Source organism: Liolophura sinensis, chromosome 7 (assembly GCF_032854445.1).
Source record: "Liolophura sinensis isolate JHLJ2023 chromosome 7, CUHK_Ljap_v2, whole genome shotgun sequence".
NCBI classification, from domain to species: domain Eukaryota; kingdom Metazoa; phylum Mollusca; class Polyplacophora; order Chitonida; family Chitonidae; genus Liolophura; species Liolophura sinensis.
In genome coordinates this window covers 44,784,450-44,806,943 of record NC_088301.1, presented here as the reverse complement: position 1 = coordinate 44,806,943, position 22,494 = coordinate 44,784,450, and the positions used below count along the sequence as shown (strand labels likewise).

Genomic DNA, 22,494 nt, shown 5'->3' with positions numbered 1-22,494 from the left:
GGAGTGTAAGTTACCAAGTGCATTTACATGAACAATCAGAATAAAACCCAAAATGATGTAAGCTGTCAAGAGGCCGTCTTTCATCAATTACGTGTGACCACTCTCTATGTTGTACGTCTTTAATTATAACAAGTACTTGGAAAAGCTACTACAAAACGCACTTTCATAAATTTCTTCTTTTTCATTGTTCTCTGTGTTGGCCGTAATCTCCCCTTTCCCTTGCCAATGTAGCCAGTAATTCCATGTTTTATCTTGTCTATGGTTATCTTCGGATATGTTTATGTGGAGACAAGTTTCTGTGTAAAGTGGAACTGCACTGGGAATCGCATGACACCTTCGAAAAGTATACTTTGGAAAGTCAGTGTATAGGAGACATACTAGAGAATATTTTGTTCCATTCTCAATTATACAGCAAAGAATGTTATCACAGACATTCACGGATCACGCGAAAGAACAGACCGTAATTTTCTCGTGTTATCTTATCGCATAACTGAACCAGGTAATAGGCCTACACCTAGTATAGTTTGAGGGAACTTATTCATACCTTCTTGTCTGTACAGCATTTTCCTTCGATAGGAGACAAAGCTTGGGACGCTTGTCACATAGATTTCAGTGAAAAAGTCAGTGGGAATTTTGCCACGCCTTGCGACTTCAGACATACAGGAAAGGTCACAGGAACAACCTGTACTGAACTACTATTCTTCTTAAAATAACAAACAGTTCCCCTCCCGTGTTAAGATAATGTAACTTACCCGGTGATAAAGCTTTTTGTAGATTCTTATTGCTGTGGATTTGGGTTTCTCGGACTTAGCTGTGATAATAAAAATGTGATATTATTTCTCTCTGGGTGCAAAAACGTGTTTTATATGTAAGTCCAAAAGATTAGTATCACCCTAGCATATACTGCTGATCCGTTAACCGGCTCGTATGTAACGCCCCTATAATGATTATAAACATGATTCTTGTTATTTATTTTACCATAAATTGTCAAATATTACTCCTGGACGTATATAAGCGTTCAGATATTCGCTCATGTTTATCACTTTCTGAATCCGTGTCATCTATTGTGTCAAGTATTTCAACATAGTTAATCGGGTAGTTACAACTGCACCAGACACCTTTGTAACTATATATATTGTGGAAATTTCTCAATGTCCCCCGATAACAGCATAATTGATGACAATTAAGTAGTCTACATGCCAGATTTACTTCATTGGGCATAGGTTGTAGTCTCATTGTGTCATTTGCTCAAACATTGTGTTACTATTATTGACTACTGAACAAACCTCATAATTCCCACTACCTCTGGTCAAATTTGCCTTGAATGAATAGACCAAAACTTCTATATATGTATATATAAAGACATGAAGATAATTCACCTGTAGAGAGAATGGTAAAATGCACCGTTTAATTGGCCTCAATTTTCAGCAGGTGAGTGGCCTTGATCCTTGAGTTTCCATATTGTTAACATATATATAAAGAGTAGAGAATCATTCAAGTTATTTTCGGCAATTGGGACTATTCTATTTTTAGCCCAAAAAGATGACGCAGACCAATCCTTTGATGGCCGTCCGTGATGTGGTACAAAGTAAATACAAATAAATTTACAGCCATCAATATCCAAGAAATGAGGTGGATAGCTTTATAAACATGTACGTGCTCATCTACATTTCTTTATCTGCAATTCCTTTTGTATATTATTAATTGTATTATGAGTTAGGAATGCTCTATAGGTTTATGGCTGGAAAATTCTACAAGGTTACAATTTGAATAGGCGCCTATCTGTTTTCTGTGGATATGAATATGGTGGCAAAATTTATGTATTTAAATTTCTTGCATAGGGAAAGCGGTATGAGCTAAACATACCTTATTTGAATTGTGTTTGTGACAAAATACTGTTTGTAGCCTGTTATCTGTGCATCTATATATTGACTGTAACTCACTTTGCTGGTATTTTGGTGATATCAATGTACACATATGACTCTGATACACACACAGAATGACCAGATTAGATCTGTAATCATAGTAGCCATTGCATGCGAAAAGGTTATTTGCAGGTTTACTGTATGCCATTATGCAGAAAATGTGACCTAGAAAAATTCAACTGAACGGTAAAAAAAAAAAAGAAAAGAAATAAAAAAGCCAGAATAGGGTACCGATTCCCAGCAGTTCATTTCTTTCGAGGTTTTCTGACAACTCAGTGTTTGAAAGAGAGGTGTGGCAATTTCGCTGGAGCTTTACAGCAGTGTATATTTGACTTTGTAATAATGATAACGCCGTGAATACACGCTCCCAATGAATATGCAATGCCAATCCGAACAGAAGTGTTGAACATTAAAATTTTAGTTGAATCCGAAGTTGCTGCCTTCCTGTTTATAACGCTAATGACTTATCCGTGAAAAAGAGTACACGAAGTTTATAATTTCATGTAAATGGAGGGAAGTGAGTTTAATGCAAGCTCATGCAAAGTGTGAGGCGGAACATTTTGTGACGCATTGGGCTATGTTAATCAAATAGATCCTCTGTATGCAGTCGAGTGAGCCTTAACGCGAACTCGCATTTTTACACATAACATGAGAGACTCGAATTCCTTCTGAGCAAAAAAAAGTCCGTGAAGTTTATTCGTGGACTGAAGTTTGTGCTGAGGTTGAAAGAAAAAAATACGACTAAATAATTTTACACGCAACATGACATTTGCGTTAAACCATGGCTCGGTGTTGGTAGGCACGCTTTAACAGCCTGTCCTTCGTCTCGCCCGGTTCACTGGCAGTTACTGGCGTTACACCTTATTCTCTGAGGCCTGGCCTGGGGTTTTTGTGTCTTTTATTCTATACACCGGACCTATTTCAAGCCTACAGGCTATGGCACCAGTGGTTTGGAATCGATCGGGTGGAAACTGGAAATCCAGGTAAACTACCAGTACTTGATCGATCAGTGGTAGGCTGAAGTCGTGCCTCGAAGCCTGTGTGGCTCTTACCGTGCTAGCCTACCGTCAATCGGTACTGTCGCCATGGATTTAGTGGCCATAAGGGAGACTTTACGCCCGGGGGCTTTAGGGCTTTACCAGCTCTTGTCTTCGCTGTGTATGTGACATCCAGCAAGGTTCATGTGTATCTCCATACTGAACACGATTATACGACAAACACCAATAGTGTATGGGAAAGGTCAGGTTAAATATATAAATAACACGACATGTGGCGTGCGATGAGCGCTGCAAGATTCTATACTTGGATTCTGTTAAATGTGAAAGACAGGTGACTGAAGTTTCAGTAACAATATTTGTGGCAAGAGAAACTGATTTACCCGTATGGCACATATTCATTACATTCCGTGTTTTGGTGATATGGAGTTTCCAGAAGTGATACAGTTCCAATAGGTATGTATTTATGTGACCATGCAGCTGGTTTTCATTATGGAACATGTGTTTGTTAAGTCACCCAGTACAATTCTGTGATAAGATTTATATAGCTATATGTGTTCGAATTATGTTATACACCTCTTCTTGGTGCATTCACAAGTATACGAAACATTCACTAAAACAAACTTTTGTATATATCGTCTCCTTGTTCTCTTGCTAGTTCAGTATATAGAGTGTGGCTTTTATTTTTGCGTTCATCTTCACACCTCGTTCTTACTTATGTTATAACTGTGCAGGTTTTTGTAACAACGAAAGGGTAATAATTACCTTGATTCGTAACACCAGCAGCCAGCTGGGTGGATAGTGGCATTTGTTGTATATATAGACTCATACACTGGCTAATGAAGCGTGGGAACTTTGTGCGTGTAAGAAACTAACTTAAAGAGTTTTTTCCTGAAAGATAATAATAAATTATTTCACATTAGACCATATTATTAAATATTAAAGTTTCAATATTCCCATGCATATGCGTGAGGGATTTGAAGGCATTGCATTCATTCCCATATGGACATTAAAAATCAAGCTGCCTAATGCATGACTGGTATTTGTTTTGCTTGACTGCTCATCACTTCCCTATTATCAAAAATTGTATAAGATCATTCGCAGATAGCGATCCCTGAACTGTGCAAAAAGTTGCCCTACTTTCATGTAGCTCATGTGTCAACCTATGTCGTTTCTCGTGGACTGGTAATGTTACCGTGGTAAAAGTATAGCGGTAGCAGAAGTATAAAAGTAAAACTCTATTGAAAGTGGAATATGATTTTATCGGTTATTGCGAAGCCCGATAGTATATGTACATTACCTCATACTAGTATTAAGGGATAACATTTTTATTTCCTAATAATTCTTGACACATGGACAAATTACTGCCCATTTCCTCTCAACATATAGCAATGGACCTGTGTGGGAATTTCACTTCTCTTTAGTTCAGTTTTCACAGACTGAGCGACTAGGATCGTCTTTCTAGTTGATCTCCGGCTCCTTATTTTCGCAAGAATGCCCTAAGACGACTTGATGTGACGTAATCGTGTTCAGTTTTATTGCACAATGCGTATTTTACCGTTTCAAGTACGAGAAAATCCTAAGTCACATATTCAATGATCCGGACCATTGGGTTTGTTTTTCACAGTATGAAGTACACTGTTGTTCACAAGCGCTTCCATTTGTGCCGATGTACTCGGTGATTAACATTAAACTGACTAAAAGCTTCTTTGGTGTTCTTGATTTCATATAGGTTGTCATACTATACTATTAAACGCTTACAGAGTATTAATGGAATTTCGATTTTAATATCATAGTTTCACCAGGGAGTTTGGCGTAATATTCACGGACATTATCGAACTGTTGGCAAGTCCCTAAGAATTGCGATAGATCATGTGTTCCTTCCAAGCTTTTGACCGACGAAACATATAAAGCAGTGATCTTAGTTCCACATGCAGAATCAAGAATTTGAGTAATGCCCAAAGGTTTAAATCGATGAAGCTTATCCACGTCTGTTGGCAAAAAAAACCATTTCTAATACCATCCTAAAAAGATTTTAAATGATTTCAGGATAATTGGCTTACATAGGTTTGAACCGTGTGGATTATATCCACTTGATACGAAGCTCATGCTGCTAACGAGACACAGCGTTCTGTGAAAGCAAGAGTGCTATTTGGCTACCTGTAAATCGGAGATTAGCCCACGGCCCTCTCGCCATTGTTAACGCAAGGAAGCCGCAGTGGTCTATCTGCCAACGGCTTGCAGTGGTCCACATCTCTCTTATTCTCGTTGTTTACTTTTCATTACAAGCTGTATAAGAGAACAGCACATGGAATGGGCCACTCTTTCGGGCTGGAACAAACTGACATAATGGACACCACAGTGTCAAGTTTGAAATCCTTGGCTACACGCCACGTATTCTTACGTTCTCTCACAATTTTTTTAGCGTGTACAGTATAGACGTCTTTAGTTAAGAGTCTGTAATGTAACAGGGCCATGTTACGACAAGTGACATTGAGTTACGCTAAGTAGAATAATGCCATAACGGAATATAGAAGCCACCCAGCTGGCATCGAATGGAGGCATATATACTAACCCCTAGAAAGTAGGAATTAGAAATGGGTTAGTATAACACTACAGGTTAGCTGAAGCATAAATATGTTTTGCCACCAATAGCACACCAAGCCATATACGGTCTTTGTGGGAAATCGCCTCCTTGATCTGTGATTTGAAATGGTTTTAATGGTCTGTAAACGGCCTGTGGATATCATTATACATATGAAAGGATAGCGTCCATGCGAAACATTTAGAGTTGAAGTGTTAACAGAATAATAGAGGTGTTTTATAAATATCTCCTTGTGCGATTGGGTAAATATCCGTCTATAGCAGGTCATGCTTTTGTAGGCGTGATCAGTTGACAAGCGAAAAGAACAGGTTCTTGGTGGGGCGATGTCCTGTAAAGTCCCTTCAGACTGCGCCATTCTCACTACCCCATGCGCTAATGGAAGGGAGGGGACATAACAACAGGATTTCTTTGTTAAAGATACAACTACTAACATCCTCGAGATATTTTATTTCCACTTGAGTGCTTTTTAAAGCCTTTTATTTAATTATTTTTTGTTCTTTGTTTTTGGTCGAAGTCGCACAGCATTTGGAACATATAGAAAGAATAGTTGTGTACCGTGACAGGAGCTGTAAGCATACAGTGTGGTGCACTTGAATGTGCAAGGTTACACATGTACATCCATCTAAACACTTCATGTTATCTCTCTAACATGGCCCCAACCGCCGGAATACGACATACAGGTTCAGCCCCACTTTTGGGCAGGGAATTTCTGGATCCTAGATGGTGACAATAAGCGATCGTTCCATGAATTTTTTGTCTAGTCCTATACGTTCATGTATAACCTTCTGTTTTCCACCAATGTGGAATAAAGTCTGTACGTCGCACGTGAGTAAGTCTCAATAAGATCGTGTGATGTATGAAAAGGTAACGGTTAACGGAAAGTGGTGATATCGATTCAGAAAAACACATCTTATAATAATGGAAACATCAGATAACATATGCGATAAACATGAACTGAATTTATTTCAGCGTATGCCTTATCACGTGAATATACTCTGGTCGTATACTTATTTTGAAATTAGTAATCAGTACAAAATTAGTACACTCAAGGCTAGTACATCGTATTTTTAGAACACACAGTCCGAAAATATTTCAGTCAGCGTTTTCCTCTTTACGGATGTCAAGAGCAAAGTCCCTCAGGTCTTGAATATTGACCACGTATTGATGTAGTGATACGGGTGGGGATTCGTCACTTTCTCGTGATTTGTCATGCTCTGATTGTAGAACTCTCTTATAATTAAGAGATTTATACGTTGATATATACTTCGCGTTAGCAGGTGAACGCTTCGTAGGTTTGCATGTAGTAGTCTGCATATACATACCCAAGGCATATACTAAACCAGTTGTTCCCTAAAAACTTTAGTATTCAAAACAATGAAATAATGGCGTAACAGTTAAAATAATAACTGAAAAAGTAGTTATTTGATTGAAACAGAAAAGTGTGGGTCAACTCAAAAAGGGTTATTCCGGATCTATACATTGAAATAGGTTTGCTGTGCTGCCGGGTCAGATAAACATGCAGTAAAACGTTTTACACGTCGGGTCGACCAAGTGCTTTATGTGCATTGTTAAAGTTTTCTAAAGACTTTGAAGTCATTGAAGGGGTATCCATATAGTTTCATTTATCACACTGGTCTAATGTAGAGTCTAATGTGAGGTTGTGTATTATAGAGTGGATAGAGTAGGTACCTTCTATCTCCAAAATGCCTGTCTCTATACTCATTCTTTCTTCGCAGTCTAAGCATAAAGAGAGTGCTGGCTGGGTGCATTTTATGGAATAATGTTGTTAAAAACATTCTAGAATTATTGTTTTCACAATAATTTCTTCTACCTTCTTAAGGCGTCAGAATGAAACGTATGTTCAAAGTCCACAATAAAACAAAAATTCACATAATTTTGTAAAAAAAAAAATGGACGAAGCTGCCCTTATCTCGATCTGGATCTGAATAGATTGTCATTATTGTATTAAGTTTCAATGCAGAACTTCAAACTAAGTCAGGAAAACTGTCCAATACCAAAACATAAAATAAACTGCCATAACATTTAGGAAAAAGGACGGAACAATCTAAAACTCGAACTTTTTCATAGTGAAACTACATTCCAAGTAAACATGATTACATTGGTCCCGCTTAGATTGTAGAAGTAAACAACCATTACTGCTGAAAGCCAACCGAAAACAGCGCATTAAGACTTGCACTGTTGAACTCCCTTTGTAGGTTTTCAAACAAACAAAAACTTTCATTGTTTTTTTTTCTTACTTCCGGTAAAAAATTGAAGTATTGCCAGATTTAGATTCAGTACATAAAGTTACAGCAGATCAGGCCAACTTTCATTCATTGTCTAATAAAATTAGCGAGAAAAGAAAAATGCGTCACTTGACCATCAAATGGGTACAGAAACCTAACTAGCAGACCGAAATCAAAACATTTTAGGATTTAAGTAGGCCTGCTCGCGTAGTATGTGAAAAGGAAGCTCCATGGTTTTTGAGATTCAGAAGATTTCTATATACGAAGGATTTCTATAAAATTCAGAATGTCCGTCAAACTACTTGGTCAATCAAAAATCTCAAAATCGCAAACGGTAGAGAATGTTAGCAATGTCGGAGTTGTTACTGCCAAGTTTGGTTTCTCTGCATTTAGCCGTTTGGGAGATATTAGTCTCTAAAAATGTTAAACGAATAATTATAATCCAAAAGATTTCAAGAGGCCTCCCACTAGGACGGTGTAAACACGTAAATATACTGTAAATCTTCAACCTTTTTGGCCTCTGAAACACTATTTTTCACTGGGGAATTTATGCGTACAATTATTATGAAAATTGGTTTCTTTGTGTTACTTAAGATGCAAGCCTCATAAAACTGGGCAAATTATTTCTCTACACCTCATAATTTTACCAGAATGCTTCAAAATACTGGTTACAAAGGCGGTTAAAGACTTTGAAGAAGTAGCGTATGCTAACCCAATAAGTACCTCACAAGATTGTGCGTGTCATGGTGATATTATATAGTTCGAGCCACAGACATGGTTACAGCTTTCTGTATTATGGTTGACTTATCACAATATATCATCGTGTTCTGGAGTTGTCCTGATAATGAAATTAGAGGGTTGAGCGCGGACAGAATTAATACTTTAATACATGTACCGCGCCATTTTTGCATTCATACACTGCAATTTGTCGCTTCATCTCCTCAAATTCGCTTTTTCTTGGAATGTTTAGAATCTGACCCGTCGCACCGTGGCTTTGGAAATAGTGCTTGTCCAGTTTTCTAGCTGATGCAACAAATCGCATCTTTAAATCGCGTGTTTCAAGTGGCAACTTTAACTTATACTGGTGATTGAATATACGGCTCCAATGAAAATGAAGCTATTTTAACCTGTGACAGACCTATAGTATTCCTCAGACAGTCTACATCCTGATGAAAGGTTTGTGTTTATGTACTGTCTTCCTGTCGCCCATCGTTATGTTTTACCACCACCTGCATACATGGTATATCATTCGGACGACAATTCCACATTAAACAGTTTCTAAAGATTTATGGCAGCGTGCGTGTTATCTCCAGTGCCGTGTGCCTGAGATATCGATCTCGAATCATCGAACCGTTCGACCCGACTTGCTGTAAAATATGCATGTGGTTGGGGCTTTGACCACTGTTTACCTTTGCTCTACCTATAGCCCAGCTTATGCTTATTTAATTTTCAGTGGTCACCTTTGGAATACCAGGTAATCTTTCACTGTGACTAAATTCATGACCACCAGCAAAATAAATGCATGCATTGTGAGGAAAAAGAAAGGAGTGTACATACGCTCATGGATTAAATTGTGAAAGAATTCTGGGTATGGTTTCATGTAGTTTTGTTTTTGTAACCTTTGCATGTTATTAAAACCAGGCAAATTTTGACGGTGTAACGCAGCCCTAGAAAATGTTCCTCTTCAAAATAGCATGGACTTGAAAACAGCTAGCTCTGGCAACAGTTTCTTTAACATGGTCGCAAGAATAATCTTATTTATGTATACACAGTCGTACTGTAAGAAGTCTACATTTCATATGCAGTGAAAAGGTTAAATCTACGTAATGAAGATATGTCGATATGTAAATAAAAACAATGTATTTTTGAGGCTGGGTGTAGCCTATACTGCTTAGCAAATTTCCTCTCTCTCGCCAATATCCGGTCGCATATCGTGAAATAGTATCTCTTATACATTGGGGGGGGGGGACGTCCGGGGGCAGGGCGGGGGTCGCCGGATCCCATCAACTATTCTTAGCTTGTGACAAATATGGCGTATATTGAAGTGAATTAAATGGTAAAGTGTCCTATCTATCAAAAGAATTTCAGGTCTTTCTAGATACATAATAACACTGTATGCACACGCTCACATCATACCTTTAGAATGTCGGTTTTTTTCTTCTACTTGTTACAACAAAATGTCTTAGTGAAGAACCGTGGGTGTCTCACGAATGTGGATAGTTATTCATACATACAATATAAGGGCAATTCTGTCAGTAAAGTAAAGTAAAGTTGCAAGTAAGCGGCTAGTAACCCTTTTCGTTATTCTCAGTTTAGAGCAAATGCAGGGTTTGCTGACAGAACTGCAGCTGTATAGGTACATAGTGGTTAGAGTTACTTTGAGTGTATAATCATTCGACGTCATCATCATTTGCAAATTTCTGCACAGACGGTCACGCCTGACTGGCCGACATAAAGATGTTACACCTCTCCTTTGAGCTGACCCTAGTGCATTTTTCCAGCAATATCTAAATTTGGAGTAGGGCCACGTATCGTACTTAAGACACGGGCAACAAAGTTTTTTCATATTCAGTGAAACTTAAGCACATCGGTGAAGACGACCGTAGTGTGTGCTTGTGTGTGTAATTTGTTTAGGTGTATCGGATTACAAGAAATTTTGAGTGACAGTGAAGCTGAGTTGGGAGTTTCCGGTTTCACCTGTTTGCGTATACTCATCATGGGCCATAAAGATGAGAATTCGTTATGGAAAACAATACGTGTCCAACAGATTCGGATACAACGTCCACGATACAGAAGCCGGAAGGTAGATATCTACTCATGCAGAAAAGCATTTATGTAGTTTCTTGAATATAAATCTACACCTTTATTTAGTAAGCATTTCAGCAGAACCAGAAAGAAAAATGCCGTTTGATTATAACAACAGTTCCTCATAATCGAACATCGTATCATAAATTATCGAATAATTTTGCTATATTTCCCCAAATGTCCCCAAACTTTTTGGCAATGGAAATACAGCGAAGTGGAGATGACGGCTTTTCCTTGCTTTTTAGATATATATATGTATAAGCTTTAATATGGAATTCTTCTTATCATTGTTTATTAGTTACGGTTAATTTTATTGTCATCTTGAACTCATAACAAGGAAACTCTGGATGTGCTATAAACACCAGTACAATAAACAACATAAACCGAACTTTTATGGACAAAAGGTTTAATTGTGGAGCTTTCGTCAGATTCCCGCCAACCTCACAACAACCATGTGAATGTGACAAAGTTAAGGTTTTGCACTACATGCTATTTCTAATACAAATGATAACCAGATTTTCGTCTTTTCGCAATTTTGTTTAAAAAATTTACAGTAGCTTATAATTTATTTATTTATTGATTTATTCCATTGTTTTCCTACAGGAAGGTTTACATATAACTTAATTACTTACTTGCGTGAACATACGTGACCTTATATGATCTTGCCAGATATATGAGCGACAAAATTTATACACTTTTATTTAGGTTACATGTTCACATTGTTTAGTTCACAGTCTTATGATCCCATATAGTAGTAAGAGTGAACTGACACTGATCACGAAATGATGGTCATTTTCCAGGGTTTGTTTGTGTTATATAAAAGAGCTCAAATTATTGCTAAGTGGAAACAAATTGCCACCATACCCCCTCTTCCTCGCATGATCATGTTTATACGTGACCAGCTTTATTGTGTGTCGATTTGCATTGACAGAGGGAGGAAGGTAAACATTTAGTATTCAGGGAATTACAGGATATTATCATTAAAATAATTTTCCCATGCAGTTCAATTTTATCCCGTGATTTCCTTCAAAGACACACACATGCTATTAATCTAAACAGTTCATGAATCCATGGTACATCACCAGACGAAGTGTTGTGTTGATATATATACTCTACTTATACACCGTGTTGAAAATTAAGCATTTCATTAGTCACATGCTACACTTAAAAGGAATATTCAAGTTCTTAAACTGTGGATAGTCTCTATCTACTGATTTACGAGTGTCTGTCACGTATATTGATGACGATAATGAAGTTTTCGTGTAAAACACTTTGGGGCTTCATTGATTTGTCCTCCGGCAAGTCCATAATGCAATGGCTTAAGCGCCACCTAAGCGTTAGGTTATGCAATTTTTTCTTTCGTCTAGTGTATAAATAACATTTTAAATACCCAAATCACGTAATGCCCTTATTAAGATAAAAAGAATTTTACGTGCGTAAACATCATGATCAGTTGAAAATTCTTTTATTAGGGAATGAATTTTCCTTTTCGTAGCTCTTTTCAAGTACATATATGAGTTACTACGTCCAAATATGCATAGTTACACGAATATGACAGTTTTTCTGTTAAGTTAGTTACACGAATATGACAGTTTTTCTGTTAAGTTTAAACTACTTCTGCATGGAGCGCCCAATCATTGCTTCATTACTCTTTTTTTTGTCTGTCGTCCAAGTGTTGTTCGTTTCGGTGAATGATCTCGAAATATAAAAATAGAAAATGTATGTATGTATGTATATATACTGATCCCATCAATTCGCCTGAACCATCTAAACGCTTTGCTGTACAACAATTAATGACTTAAATTGACTTCTTTTTTAATCGAACTGTGCATATTTGTTCTGGAAAGTGTTTGCGCATTGTAACAGTAACATCTCTTCAGCTCCCACATGCAGTAGTAGCTAGAGCTGGTTGCCACCTGGCAATATAATCGCGATATACAGGGACAAACACTGTCCCAGCCGTTCTGTTAACTTAGTGTGAAATACTGGAGTCAACATAACATTATGGACCTTTTTTCTTCGAGGGAGACAGGTCACACAAATCATGTCTCAAAACTCCATATTAGGCAGTACATAAGAAGAGCTTTAAAAAGTTTTGGAGAAGTTTTACGGATTGCTTCATTGGAAAAACTTCTACATCTTACAAAGATGAGGCTTCGTGTCTTCTCTTCAAAGGTGATGCGGTGTAGGACGGTTAGGTGTAGGAGTATTGGATCTAATAAGACCCTTGTATCTTGGCAGGTTCAAAACTACCCATACAACGCCCGGTGGACGTGGAAGCCTGTTGCTCGATCCAGAACCCTCCGGACTTTCCAACCCAAGTCCATCATCGTAAGGCATTCGCCTGTCGGAAGGCACCCAAGTCAACGCTTAGTCATGTACCAGTCAATAGGAAGGAACGAGGCCTACCTGCGCCTCCTGGCTAACCAACTATTAACCAAAGAAGAAAGCGAGGTTTTCAAAGAGGCACTTTACAATTTCAGAGTGTCCAAGTCCATTCCTAAGCTTTGCTCACAGCTTCGACCCATTATTTCCACTGTAGAAAAAATGATATTATTGGTGGAAATCAGCAACAGGTTACCTACTCACCTGCGACAGGATTTCCATCGACTCTGTTCTTTGCACTTTGACAAGTACAATGATGTCCTCAAGACCATGACCCCAGGAAAACAGTTTCAAGAGAAAGCCAAGGTGATTGCTCAAGATTCAACTGGTGGCATTCGGGTTTTGGCAAAGGGAAATCAAAAGACACTAGTGTTTACCTCACAAGCGGACCAAGAGGCCTTGAGGCGGAATGCCGCTAGTGCTAGTGAAAGTAGTTTAACGATGGACCAACCTGTCTCAGATAAGTCCTCACTGTTTCAGAGTGATGAATCCTTGAGAATGTTCCGTAGGTCTCTGTCAAGTGATAACAGCGAAGATACCTTGTTTGCTACTCGAAATCAAACCAACAACGCGATATTTAATGGCGATCGGTCGTACGGGGAGAACAAAATGGCGATATATTCACAGCCCATGCAGTTGGGGAGCTCGTTGGACAGCAGTACAGCGAGTGAAAGTTTTGAAACTTTTCGGAATAAATATGACAAGAGTCATGTATTTCCTGCCCATTCCAACGTGCAGCATAATAACGTACCCATAAATCATATTTCTGCAGTCCAGTTTCGACCAGCAGTGCGCCATGTGACGCTTTCCAGGTCCGGCTTGGACAGCCTAGGAATTAGCATTAGGGGCGGACAGGAGCATGAGACACCTGTCACAGTACAGAATGTGGAAGCAGGGAGTCAGGCTGAGAAAAAGGTACACCTCCGAGTAACTAGTTTCTATAATAAAATATGCCATTCATCTATATCAGTTCCATTGCTATGAGCTCGTTATGCAACTAGGTGCACTCTGTATGTGGATGAAAAGCTTGAATGAGTAAATACCCTGACTTCATTATTCATTGACAAATGCTCTGGGTTTTTTTTCATACTTTTACAGGGACTCACACAAGGAGATATATTACTCGAAGTAAACGGATACAATTTTCAAAATATTTCTCACTCACGTGCTGTAGAAATTATCAAGAGTCAACATAATCTGCATTTAACGGTTACCAAAGCACGCCCTCAACACTTACCAGGTAAGATTTGTCGTGATTGTCTACTTCATATACGATGTGATCTCAGAGTTTCGGACAAGAATGAAGTGAAGTTCTTGTCAGATTTATAGATCTGGTTCCGTATCAATTACTTGAGCGTTTCTTTAATCATATAAGTGATTACCTGATATTTTAAAGGTGGATAAATCTAGATCGAGGCAAGTGACATTCGTCAATAATCGTTACTCACTGGTTATACTATACAAGCTGAACTGTGACCAAAATTGCAACTGCAAATCAACATTTATATATATATATGTATATATATAGAATCAATAAACTGTGTTGAAGTAATTATGAAAGCCGCACACAGCAAGTACAGATGTACTGAAATGATCAAACAGAAAAGAGAGACTGGAGTTACGAAAAGAAGAAGCACAAGATGTCGATACCAAGCCGTCCATAATGAGGCATTGTATGAATGGAATATACGTATTTGAACAATGTTCACTTCATATAAGTTAATATTTGTAATATTTGCAATATTCTGGTGAATGAAGTAAATGCCCATAACACCCCAATGAAAAGACAGGCATCAAGTTGAATTCAGAAACCCATCAATACTACCAGATGCACGGAGATGACACAGTGTAGATATAGAACTATATCAGCATTTTGAACTTAAATGGGATCCTAGCACTCTGCTTTTCCTGTTGTCCGTAGACTTTGTCTCTGAAAGATTTATGATCACGAATCACAAATACTCATGGTTTTCACAGTGACACACTTGGATATTTTACCTGATTCTTTGACCTAAGTGCTCGATATCGACAAACCTTCCATCAAATTTGAACAAAGAAACTTTGTCATCAGTGAGGTACATATAAGAATAGGGATTTTAATTAACCCCCTCAAAAAAGAATTTTTACAGTTTTGTGACGTTATCCAATGTAGACTTGCGAATGTAGAAACGTTAGAAAATTAAAAAAAATTACGGTATTCAGTGCACTGAGAAACACAACACAATCAGCACAATACACGTTCAGTATATAGGTATATATTGTAAGCACTGTCAATCACACCGTGTACAAAATAGCAAATAATCACTAATATAAGTGAATGGCGTAAAACAAATTTAAACATACTCGCTATTGTTATTTTTGTTTCAAGCTTCCAACAAGAAACCTGATTGATACCCGTGCTGTTCTGAAACGTTTAGGTGGATGACCACGAAACGAATACGGCTTCTGCGTAATCTTGTCTTTAACACATAACCAGGGAAACTCTGACCTCTGAAATTTTTAGACACATTTTATACCAATGATGTATTACACAAAGGTGTTCAGTGGTTAGATAATGACCATTATTGTCTTAGGCATTGTGTACCAATCAGTAAATATCAGACGCGTAATGTTGATACGTGTAGTAAAGGTACACCAGTCAGAATACGTAATACACGTTTCGCGGCGACCGCCTAGCAGTGAAGCACACTGATTTTGCCTTCCAGTACATACATACTGTCGTATAGATGGTGAAAGTGGTATATAGTCTGCAGGCGTATACGCTGGACAAAAAACCTTACCTCAGGACAACTTAGGCTATTGTCGCCTATTAATAGCTAGCGCGTACACCGAGCAGACGAATCTTCTCATGTCAGGACGACCTTGTGTGAAACTGTTGTCTGCTCCTTTGAAATTGAGCTTTTCGGAGATTAAAATATTTGCACTTGTAATTCTTTCAAGCAGACCTCGCCACCTCGAGAACAACTGGAGAAGAAACAACCTGGGGTATACCGCGTCGCCTCTGAGCAATTCACCAGGCATATTAATGTATTTTTCATGCAAATCCGAAATTAACAGCAAATTTAGTGAAAACAATTTATCTCGCTTGTGCAGGGATATAATGTTGGATTTCGTTTAGAGTGAAGGTTTGTCATTCTTTATGAGGCCCACCTCAACGTCCCTATCACTATGTTTTGCGCAACATCAAATATATGTATTTGAAAAGAAAACTAGCTTATACGATGTTCAGAAATTCTGAATAAAAGTAGCTTGTCCATTTCTTTTAATTGGTGTCTCTGACCCACCTCCAAGGGACTCTATACTGTCAATGAATACCTTAACGGAAACAGCAGTATCGCTAAATAATATCCTCAAAAAGTAATATTGAGAAAATAAAAAACTTCAACATAAAGTTGTGAAAGCCTTATCTATTTGTGCTACTTTTATCTTATCTTCAAATTTATATGAACATCATGGGGAGTTTTGTGACAAATAGGATGATATATATTTATTAATCTTCGTGGACAGGTCACCTCTAGTGCTTATTAAGCCCACACAATTCAAACGTGTTACGCTCGCCACGAAGTGAAAACGGTTGCAAGTATACTTACACATCAGGCATACAAATGATGAATTTCTCTTCGCGCTGTAATAAACAGTATTACGTTTTTCTATTAACCGCGAGAAAAAAAAACTTAAGTCAGCGTTAAGAGCTGAATTGAAATTGCTAGACTTCAAGCATTTGTCACCTTCGTCTGATTAATTTGCTTAGTTTAAAATTAAACTTGACACCCATCTTAGGAGTAAATAGAAGGCTTACACCCTGTAAATGTGGTTAACACAATCTATTGAGGATGTAATATACGGCTTTAATTGACAGTTGTGTCAGGTGAAGAATTTTCTTTATAAGACCGTTATTTAGTCTATTTTTTATTCGAATCCAAACAAACGTTTTCTACGATGTCATCGCGGGCGTTTTGTATGTTCCCATAAGCCTTGACATATGTTAATAAACCGATTAATGCATACTGAGCTCGCTGTGTGGGTTTTTAGGTAGCGAGAGGTGACTTAAGTCAATCTATCAAACCATTTTCGCCGGAAATTAGTTTGCTGTAGTAGTCAAAAGTCACAGTTTGTGACATAAAGAAGTACTATTACGTGCATCTTCAACTACAAACATATCAATCATGTCAAAAGTACAGACCACCAGGGATGTAAAAAGTGCCCTGTACGACAAAGGCAAGTCTTCAGTTTAAAAACAGATGAATATGATTAATGTGTTTTTGATAGTTGTCGTTTCTTGACATGTAAGTTCAGAGGTCAGTGATATGGTCCAGATAACACTAACTGGAGCTGTCTTCCAGACTTCAGTCGGCTGTGGTCAGCCTATGTTTCATATGATATATAGGTTGTCTATACTCTACGTAATGAGCAATCCCGCTGGAAAGTTCTGGAAATCCGGTGGTAAGTTGCACCAGCTTAAAACAAGAGGATGTGATTTACACCTTACACCTTAAGTCCTTGCTTAACCGCTGAATGTAGTCAGGGGATCTATCGAGGAGAGCTTCTGCCAGAGCTGTGGAGAAAGGAGATCCACAATGGTTCAACAATGGCATAATGACGCCCCTGAAGTATCAAAAGTTAGACGAAGTGGTCTTAAGACATGACCATTCATTCAAAGTTAGATCTAAATCATATACGTGCCGTCGACAAAGCTAACGTGCCGTGTAGACAGCGTGGACACGTTCGTGGTAATTATTTACCTGTCTTTCAGTGAGCAGGTATTCTGTTTTAAGTTGACATTACATAGGTGTAGTTTCACAGGCTTTCGTGAATATACAATGGAACAGTGAAATACTGTTACAAAGCCACTGTGGTTAACAGCTTTGTCGCACCTCTAAGGCTACGAATAAGTTGGAGGCTTTGCTACTGTTTCAGATAATATGCCAAAAGGTCTTGGAGATCCCATCCCGGTACACAGACTGGTGGAGAAAGATGTGACCTTGACCGCTACCAAAGAAGGCGGACTTGGATTTAGCTTGTCAGGGTGAGAATTGTTAACATATTCCTTCCCAATGAGCACTAATAATTAGTCTTATTATATAACTTATCTATATATTTACGCATGGGACAACGAGTTATGATTTGTATTTTTAACCTCTCTGTGTTTTACAATCATCCTGTTTATCCTGTATATAAGAGAACGATTTTATCAAAGAGGAGGCCTACATGTGATTCACTATAAACGGACGTGTCATGAAACCATAGCTGCTTTTATCTCCACATATGTATGCAGTCAACCAACTAGTCGGACATCATCAAATTGTAAGTGTAACAGCTAAGCAACTGCGAACCATTTTGGATCTAAGTGACTTTCCATCAAAAAGAAAAACTGTAATTATTTCCCCGATCTCTATGTACAGAGGCGCTGATCAAACTGCCGCTCCGATCATTGCTGATGTCTTCAAAAACTCTCCCGCGGAGACAGCGGGTCTGCTGAGGGATGACAGAGTTCTGAAAGTAAGCCTTGTAATGCATTTGTCCACTCTCGCCTCCCTCTCATTTTGTTGATCTTTAGCCTCAGAACAAAACTTAAGCCAAACATCTGTTTCATTTATTTCTTGCCACGTTTAGAACAACACTGGTAAAGCATATGTCACAAACGCTCCTCTTTTTTTCCTTGTGACAATACTTCGACAATGTTGGTCTGAAAATAACAGCAAATAAATGTTACTCAGTTATCAGTTCGGAATTGCGTAATCATATCTGTTGGGATTTTCTGCAATACTATGTTTACATATTGCCATATTTTGTTTTTTAATAATTCTGGAACAGAAATATCACATAAGTCTATTAATGTTTATTAGCACGTGATAGTTATTTATATGATATAACAGTTTTGTTTAACATGTTTATGTTTCTGTAGATTTTAGGAATCGATGTTAAAGAGCTAACCCACAAGCAAATCGTCGCCCTGGCTACATCATCCAAGGTTTTGAAGTTGAGAATCCAAAGAAGAATACAAGAAGAAGGTACGTGATAAGACTGTTATAAACGCAAATTACTTTCACCATGGTTATATTACTTTTGCACAGACAGCATCGTACAGGATAACACCTTAACCATATAAGCATATACCTATACGTTTCCACACTGTTATAGTTTTAATGTATATACTAGTATACCGATTAGAAGGTATAAAATATTTTTTGTTGTTTCAGCGCGGAATGTCCACCATAGCGGAACAATATATTCAGGGTAAGTTTAAGTTTTTCGTGCAAACATTTTCTCGTCCAAATCTTTGGTTATTTTCTGTAATAGGACGAAGCTTTTGTATTGTTGTGATAGAGATAACTCACAAGCACGCAGCGTGACAGCAGAGAATGAGCATGGAACCGGCTTGCATGTAGGCTCGAAGTATTAGGCTGTGACGCCATTGAGCGATGGCATGATATACATATTGCATATTGCTGTCTATACTGTTTCAGAAATCATATAGTCTCTACACCGGCGAACGGAATCCTGAGTCTCCCTAACGGCGATGGTCCTCAATTCGCCAGTAGTCCCGTCATCAGAAGGAAGTCTCACTCTTCACTGAGCATCGACGGAGAGGACAAGGAAAACAACCGCGGACCGAATGGGGCCGTAGCTGCCTCGATCAAAACGCGAAATTTCTTCAACATCTCCAATGGTCCCAATGGAAATCACACACACGACGCTCACAACTTGAAAGTACATGCTGCACAGGTGTCTTCACATTTTGAAGAAACTGATTTTCAGACAGAGGCTAATAACAGAAGGAAGTATGTAAAACGTCGAGAGCAGGCATCACCAACGGTGCACAAAGATTCTGTGTACTCCACGTATAGTTACCGCCATGGAGCGCCACCTATCGACGCCAGTGGATTCTTCGGGAATGCTGGAAATACTGCAACAATGGAGAGAAGGTCCCATCATTCGTCGGCCAGTGAAATCAGCAAATCGCCACACTCAACGATGCAGAAAAACAGGAGACCATTTTCCTCATTTATAGTTGTTCCAACTCCAAAAGTTTCATCCAAAGACGTGAATATGAAAGCCGCTTTAAAGGAAGGTCTGGAAAAAAGAAACAAAGCCCTCCAAAATCTTCGAAACGTACATCCATCAGCAAGAGATGAGGAGTGGAAAATATAGGGCTTGCTTAAAATGGATTTTACATATTATCAAAGTATTTATCCCGTATACATATATATATATACATCTGGATAGTGTGTGTCGTCGCATTTTGGATGTGGTGTGAACAGTTGTCCTGACTTAGCACGCGATATTAGACGTCAGTTTCTGTCGATGAAATGCTCGTCGTATAGAAACATGCACTCATTACAAGTACTAAGAGCACTATCAGCGTTTCTTTCCCATAGATGAAAATGTGTGTTTCAAACGTTTAGGCATATTTATTCACTCCCTTGCCAATATCGCTGCGCATGCAGTATTTCGTTTCCATGATTCGGGACATGCTAGTCCAAGGACATTTCCAGCGTGCTACATGAATGTAATCTACTGACATTCTTTGTCTGGCTAAAAGTCACCAACTTTCGTTTTTCGCTTGTAATATCATGTGAGCATCATAGCATGGTATTTATTTTAGTAATATATATGAGCTTACCGTTGATGGTTATATGTATATGACTTAATATAATGTAATTGCAATGAAAAAGTATGTGTGCGGCGCTGGGATGATTCCTATTGTGTAGTAATCAGGGTGTGTGTGTGGGTGAGTGGGTGGGTGAATTTACTTTACCTGTACGTCAGTTTCTTTTGTAACGTATAACCACATCCAATACCACGTGTGGTTTCATTTTCTTAGTTTTTGACCAGATCTGTTATACATGTAATCCAAGAAATAAGCCACATTTACGAGATAACATATCCTTCTTATAGGAAACATTTTCACAAGGTGGCCTTTATGTAGTATTTTATGTGCTCGAGGTAAACATAGTACCTCTCCGTACACTCCCTTCTACGTATAGAATTTCAACTTCAGTTTGGAGCCAGCGTAAAAGCAAGCGGAAATTCGTTTTTCGTTACTCATCCTGAATGAGCAGAAATCTGTCAATTGGTAGATTGGTTTAGGAATAATAAATGAACGCCCACCAAAAACTGCTACGTATATAAATACACATGACTCACGCGCTTCTCATGAGAATACATTAAACTGTAAGGTGACATATAGCTCCGATTGTCCTTTGTGTATCGCTTCTCTCGTAAAACGAAACGTGTGCGTATTCCTGTAAAGTACACAAAATTGTGCCATTTGTATAAACCTTTTTTGAATATGTGATATTACTTATTGTACCAGATAGAGCCTGTTATGATGTTTATATATGTATGTATATTTTGTAATTTGACCAACTGGCAATGTAGTTTAAATCCAGTTTTGAATGTCTCAGTAAAACAGACTGCATGTCTAAAGACAAAATGCACTGCATGTGTACAACGCCATCGATTATATATCTGACTAAGTATGATTTATCATGATCGTCGAAGTAAACTAGTAAACTGTTAATAGTCTCTAGAAAGTTAAATGGTCAAACACAATGTGCAGAAACACACGATAAGTTATTGTCGCTTTCTCAATTCAGCTTGAAATTTTGATTTGGAGTTAAGGTGATTGATATGTAGATATAAATACTTTTGCACAGGCACAGACTTAATTATATGTTCTGCACAATGATCCTGTATATATCTGTCCAATGTAAAGGAAGGAGACTCCACCTGGGTGCTCTGTACCAGTACATGGTATGCTGCGAAACTTTCAATGACAGTTTCGCCTCAGGTGTTAATAATCAGAGCCAATCAAAATACGTATGCACGTTATACTATATCATCTACTTTGCAAGTCATCTGACTGAACGACAAGCATGCATGGTTTAGTTACCTCGAAGTAAAGATTACACTTGCATGGTGTAGAGGTACTTATACATATTTTTGCTTTTTGTGTTTATATGTGTGCTGTATATTAAAAAAACAATCTGTTGAAACCATTTGTGCGCGTCCGTTGTATGAAATCTATGGCTGGTCATCTCGTCATATTGACCAGTTTTAGGACAGCTATTAGTTAGAACCATACACAAAATATTGTAAAGCTCTTTTACCTTGTTTGCTTGTTCCTCAGCGTTTTCTGCTAGGGTTTTTGTCACCAGTAATCCAGCTCCATTACGTTCACAACCTTTGTTTAGGTCCGGTTGGTTTGTTTTAATTTACTCTGTGCTAAGTATAACATATATCCATATCTGCAATAAAATATCACTAAGGTATGAGAATTTACTTTCGTTTTAATTGTTCACTTTTAATTTACTTTTCTCTTTATCAGGCAAAATGTAATCAAAGAGTGAAAATAGACAACGTGTGCTCTCTAGGGAGTTACAAGAGAGAAAGAAAATCTTGTCTACTGGATTTTGACTTGTATGATTGGAATGATTGTACAGGGTGTTATCGACTTACGCTTTCCCTTTTAAAAAATTCAATTTTAAGTGAAAGGAAGCTAAAATATAAAGTAAGGTTCATCATACAGA

At 38.1% G+C, this 22,494-nt stretch overlaps 1 protein-coding gene across 2 annotated transcripts; it reads left to right on the top strand.

The window, feature by feature from the left end:
* The first annotated feature begins 2,895 nt into the window (after positions 1-2,895).
* On the top strand, positions 2,896-22,221 carry LOC135470463 (uncharacterized). 2 transcript variants are annotated; one of them, XM_064749426.1, is made up of 8 exons: positions 2,896-3,376; positions 12,818-13,876; positions 14,060-14,201; positions 17,879-17,987; positions 18,364-18,460; positions 18,867-18,972; positions 19,162-19,198; positions 19,429-22,221. In XM_064749426.1, the coding sequence occupies exons 2-8, from the start codon at positions 12,953-12,955 to the stop codon at positions 20,111-20,113; spliced, it is 2,100 nt and encodes a 699-aa protein (XP_064605496.1). In that variant the 5' UTR covers positions 2,896-3,376; positions 12,818-12,952; the 3' UTR covers positions 20,114-22,221. The 2 variants fall into 2 exon arrangements, with proteins under 2 accessions (XP_064605496.1, XP_064605495.1); XM_064749425.1 differs by lacking the exon at positions 2,896-3,376 and adding an exon at positions 10,452-10,574.
* The last annotated feature ends 273 nt before the right edge of the window (positions 22,222-22,494 follow it).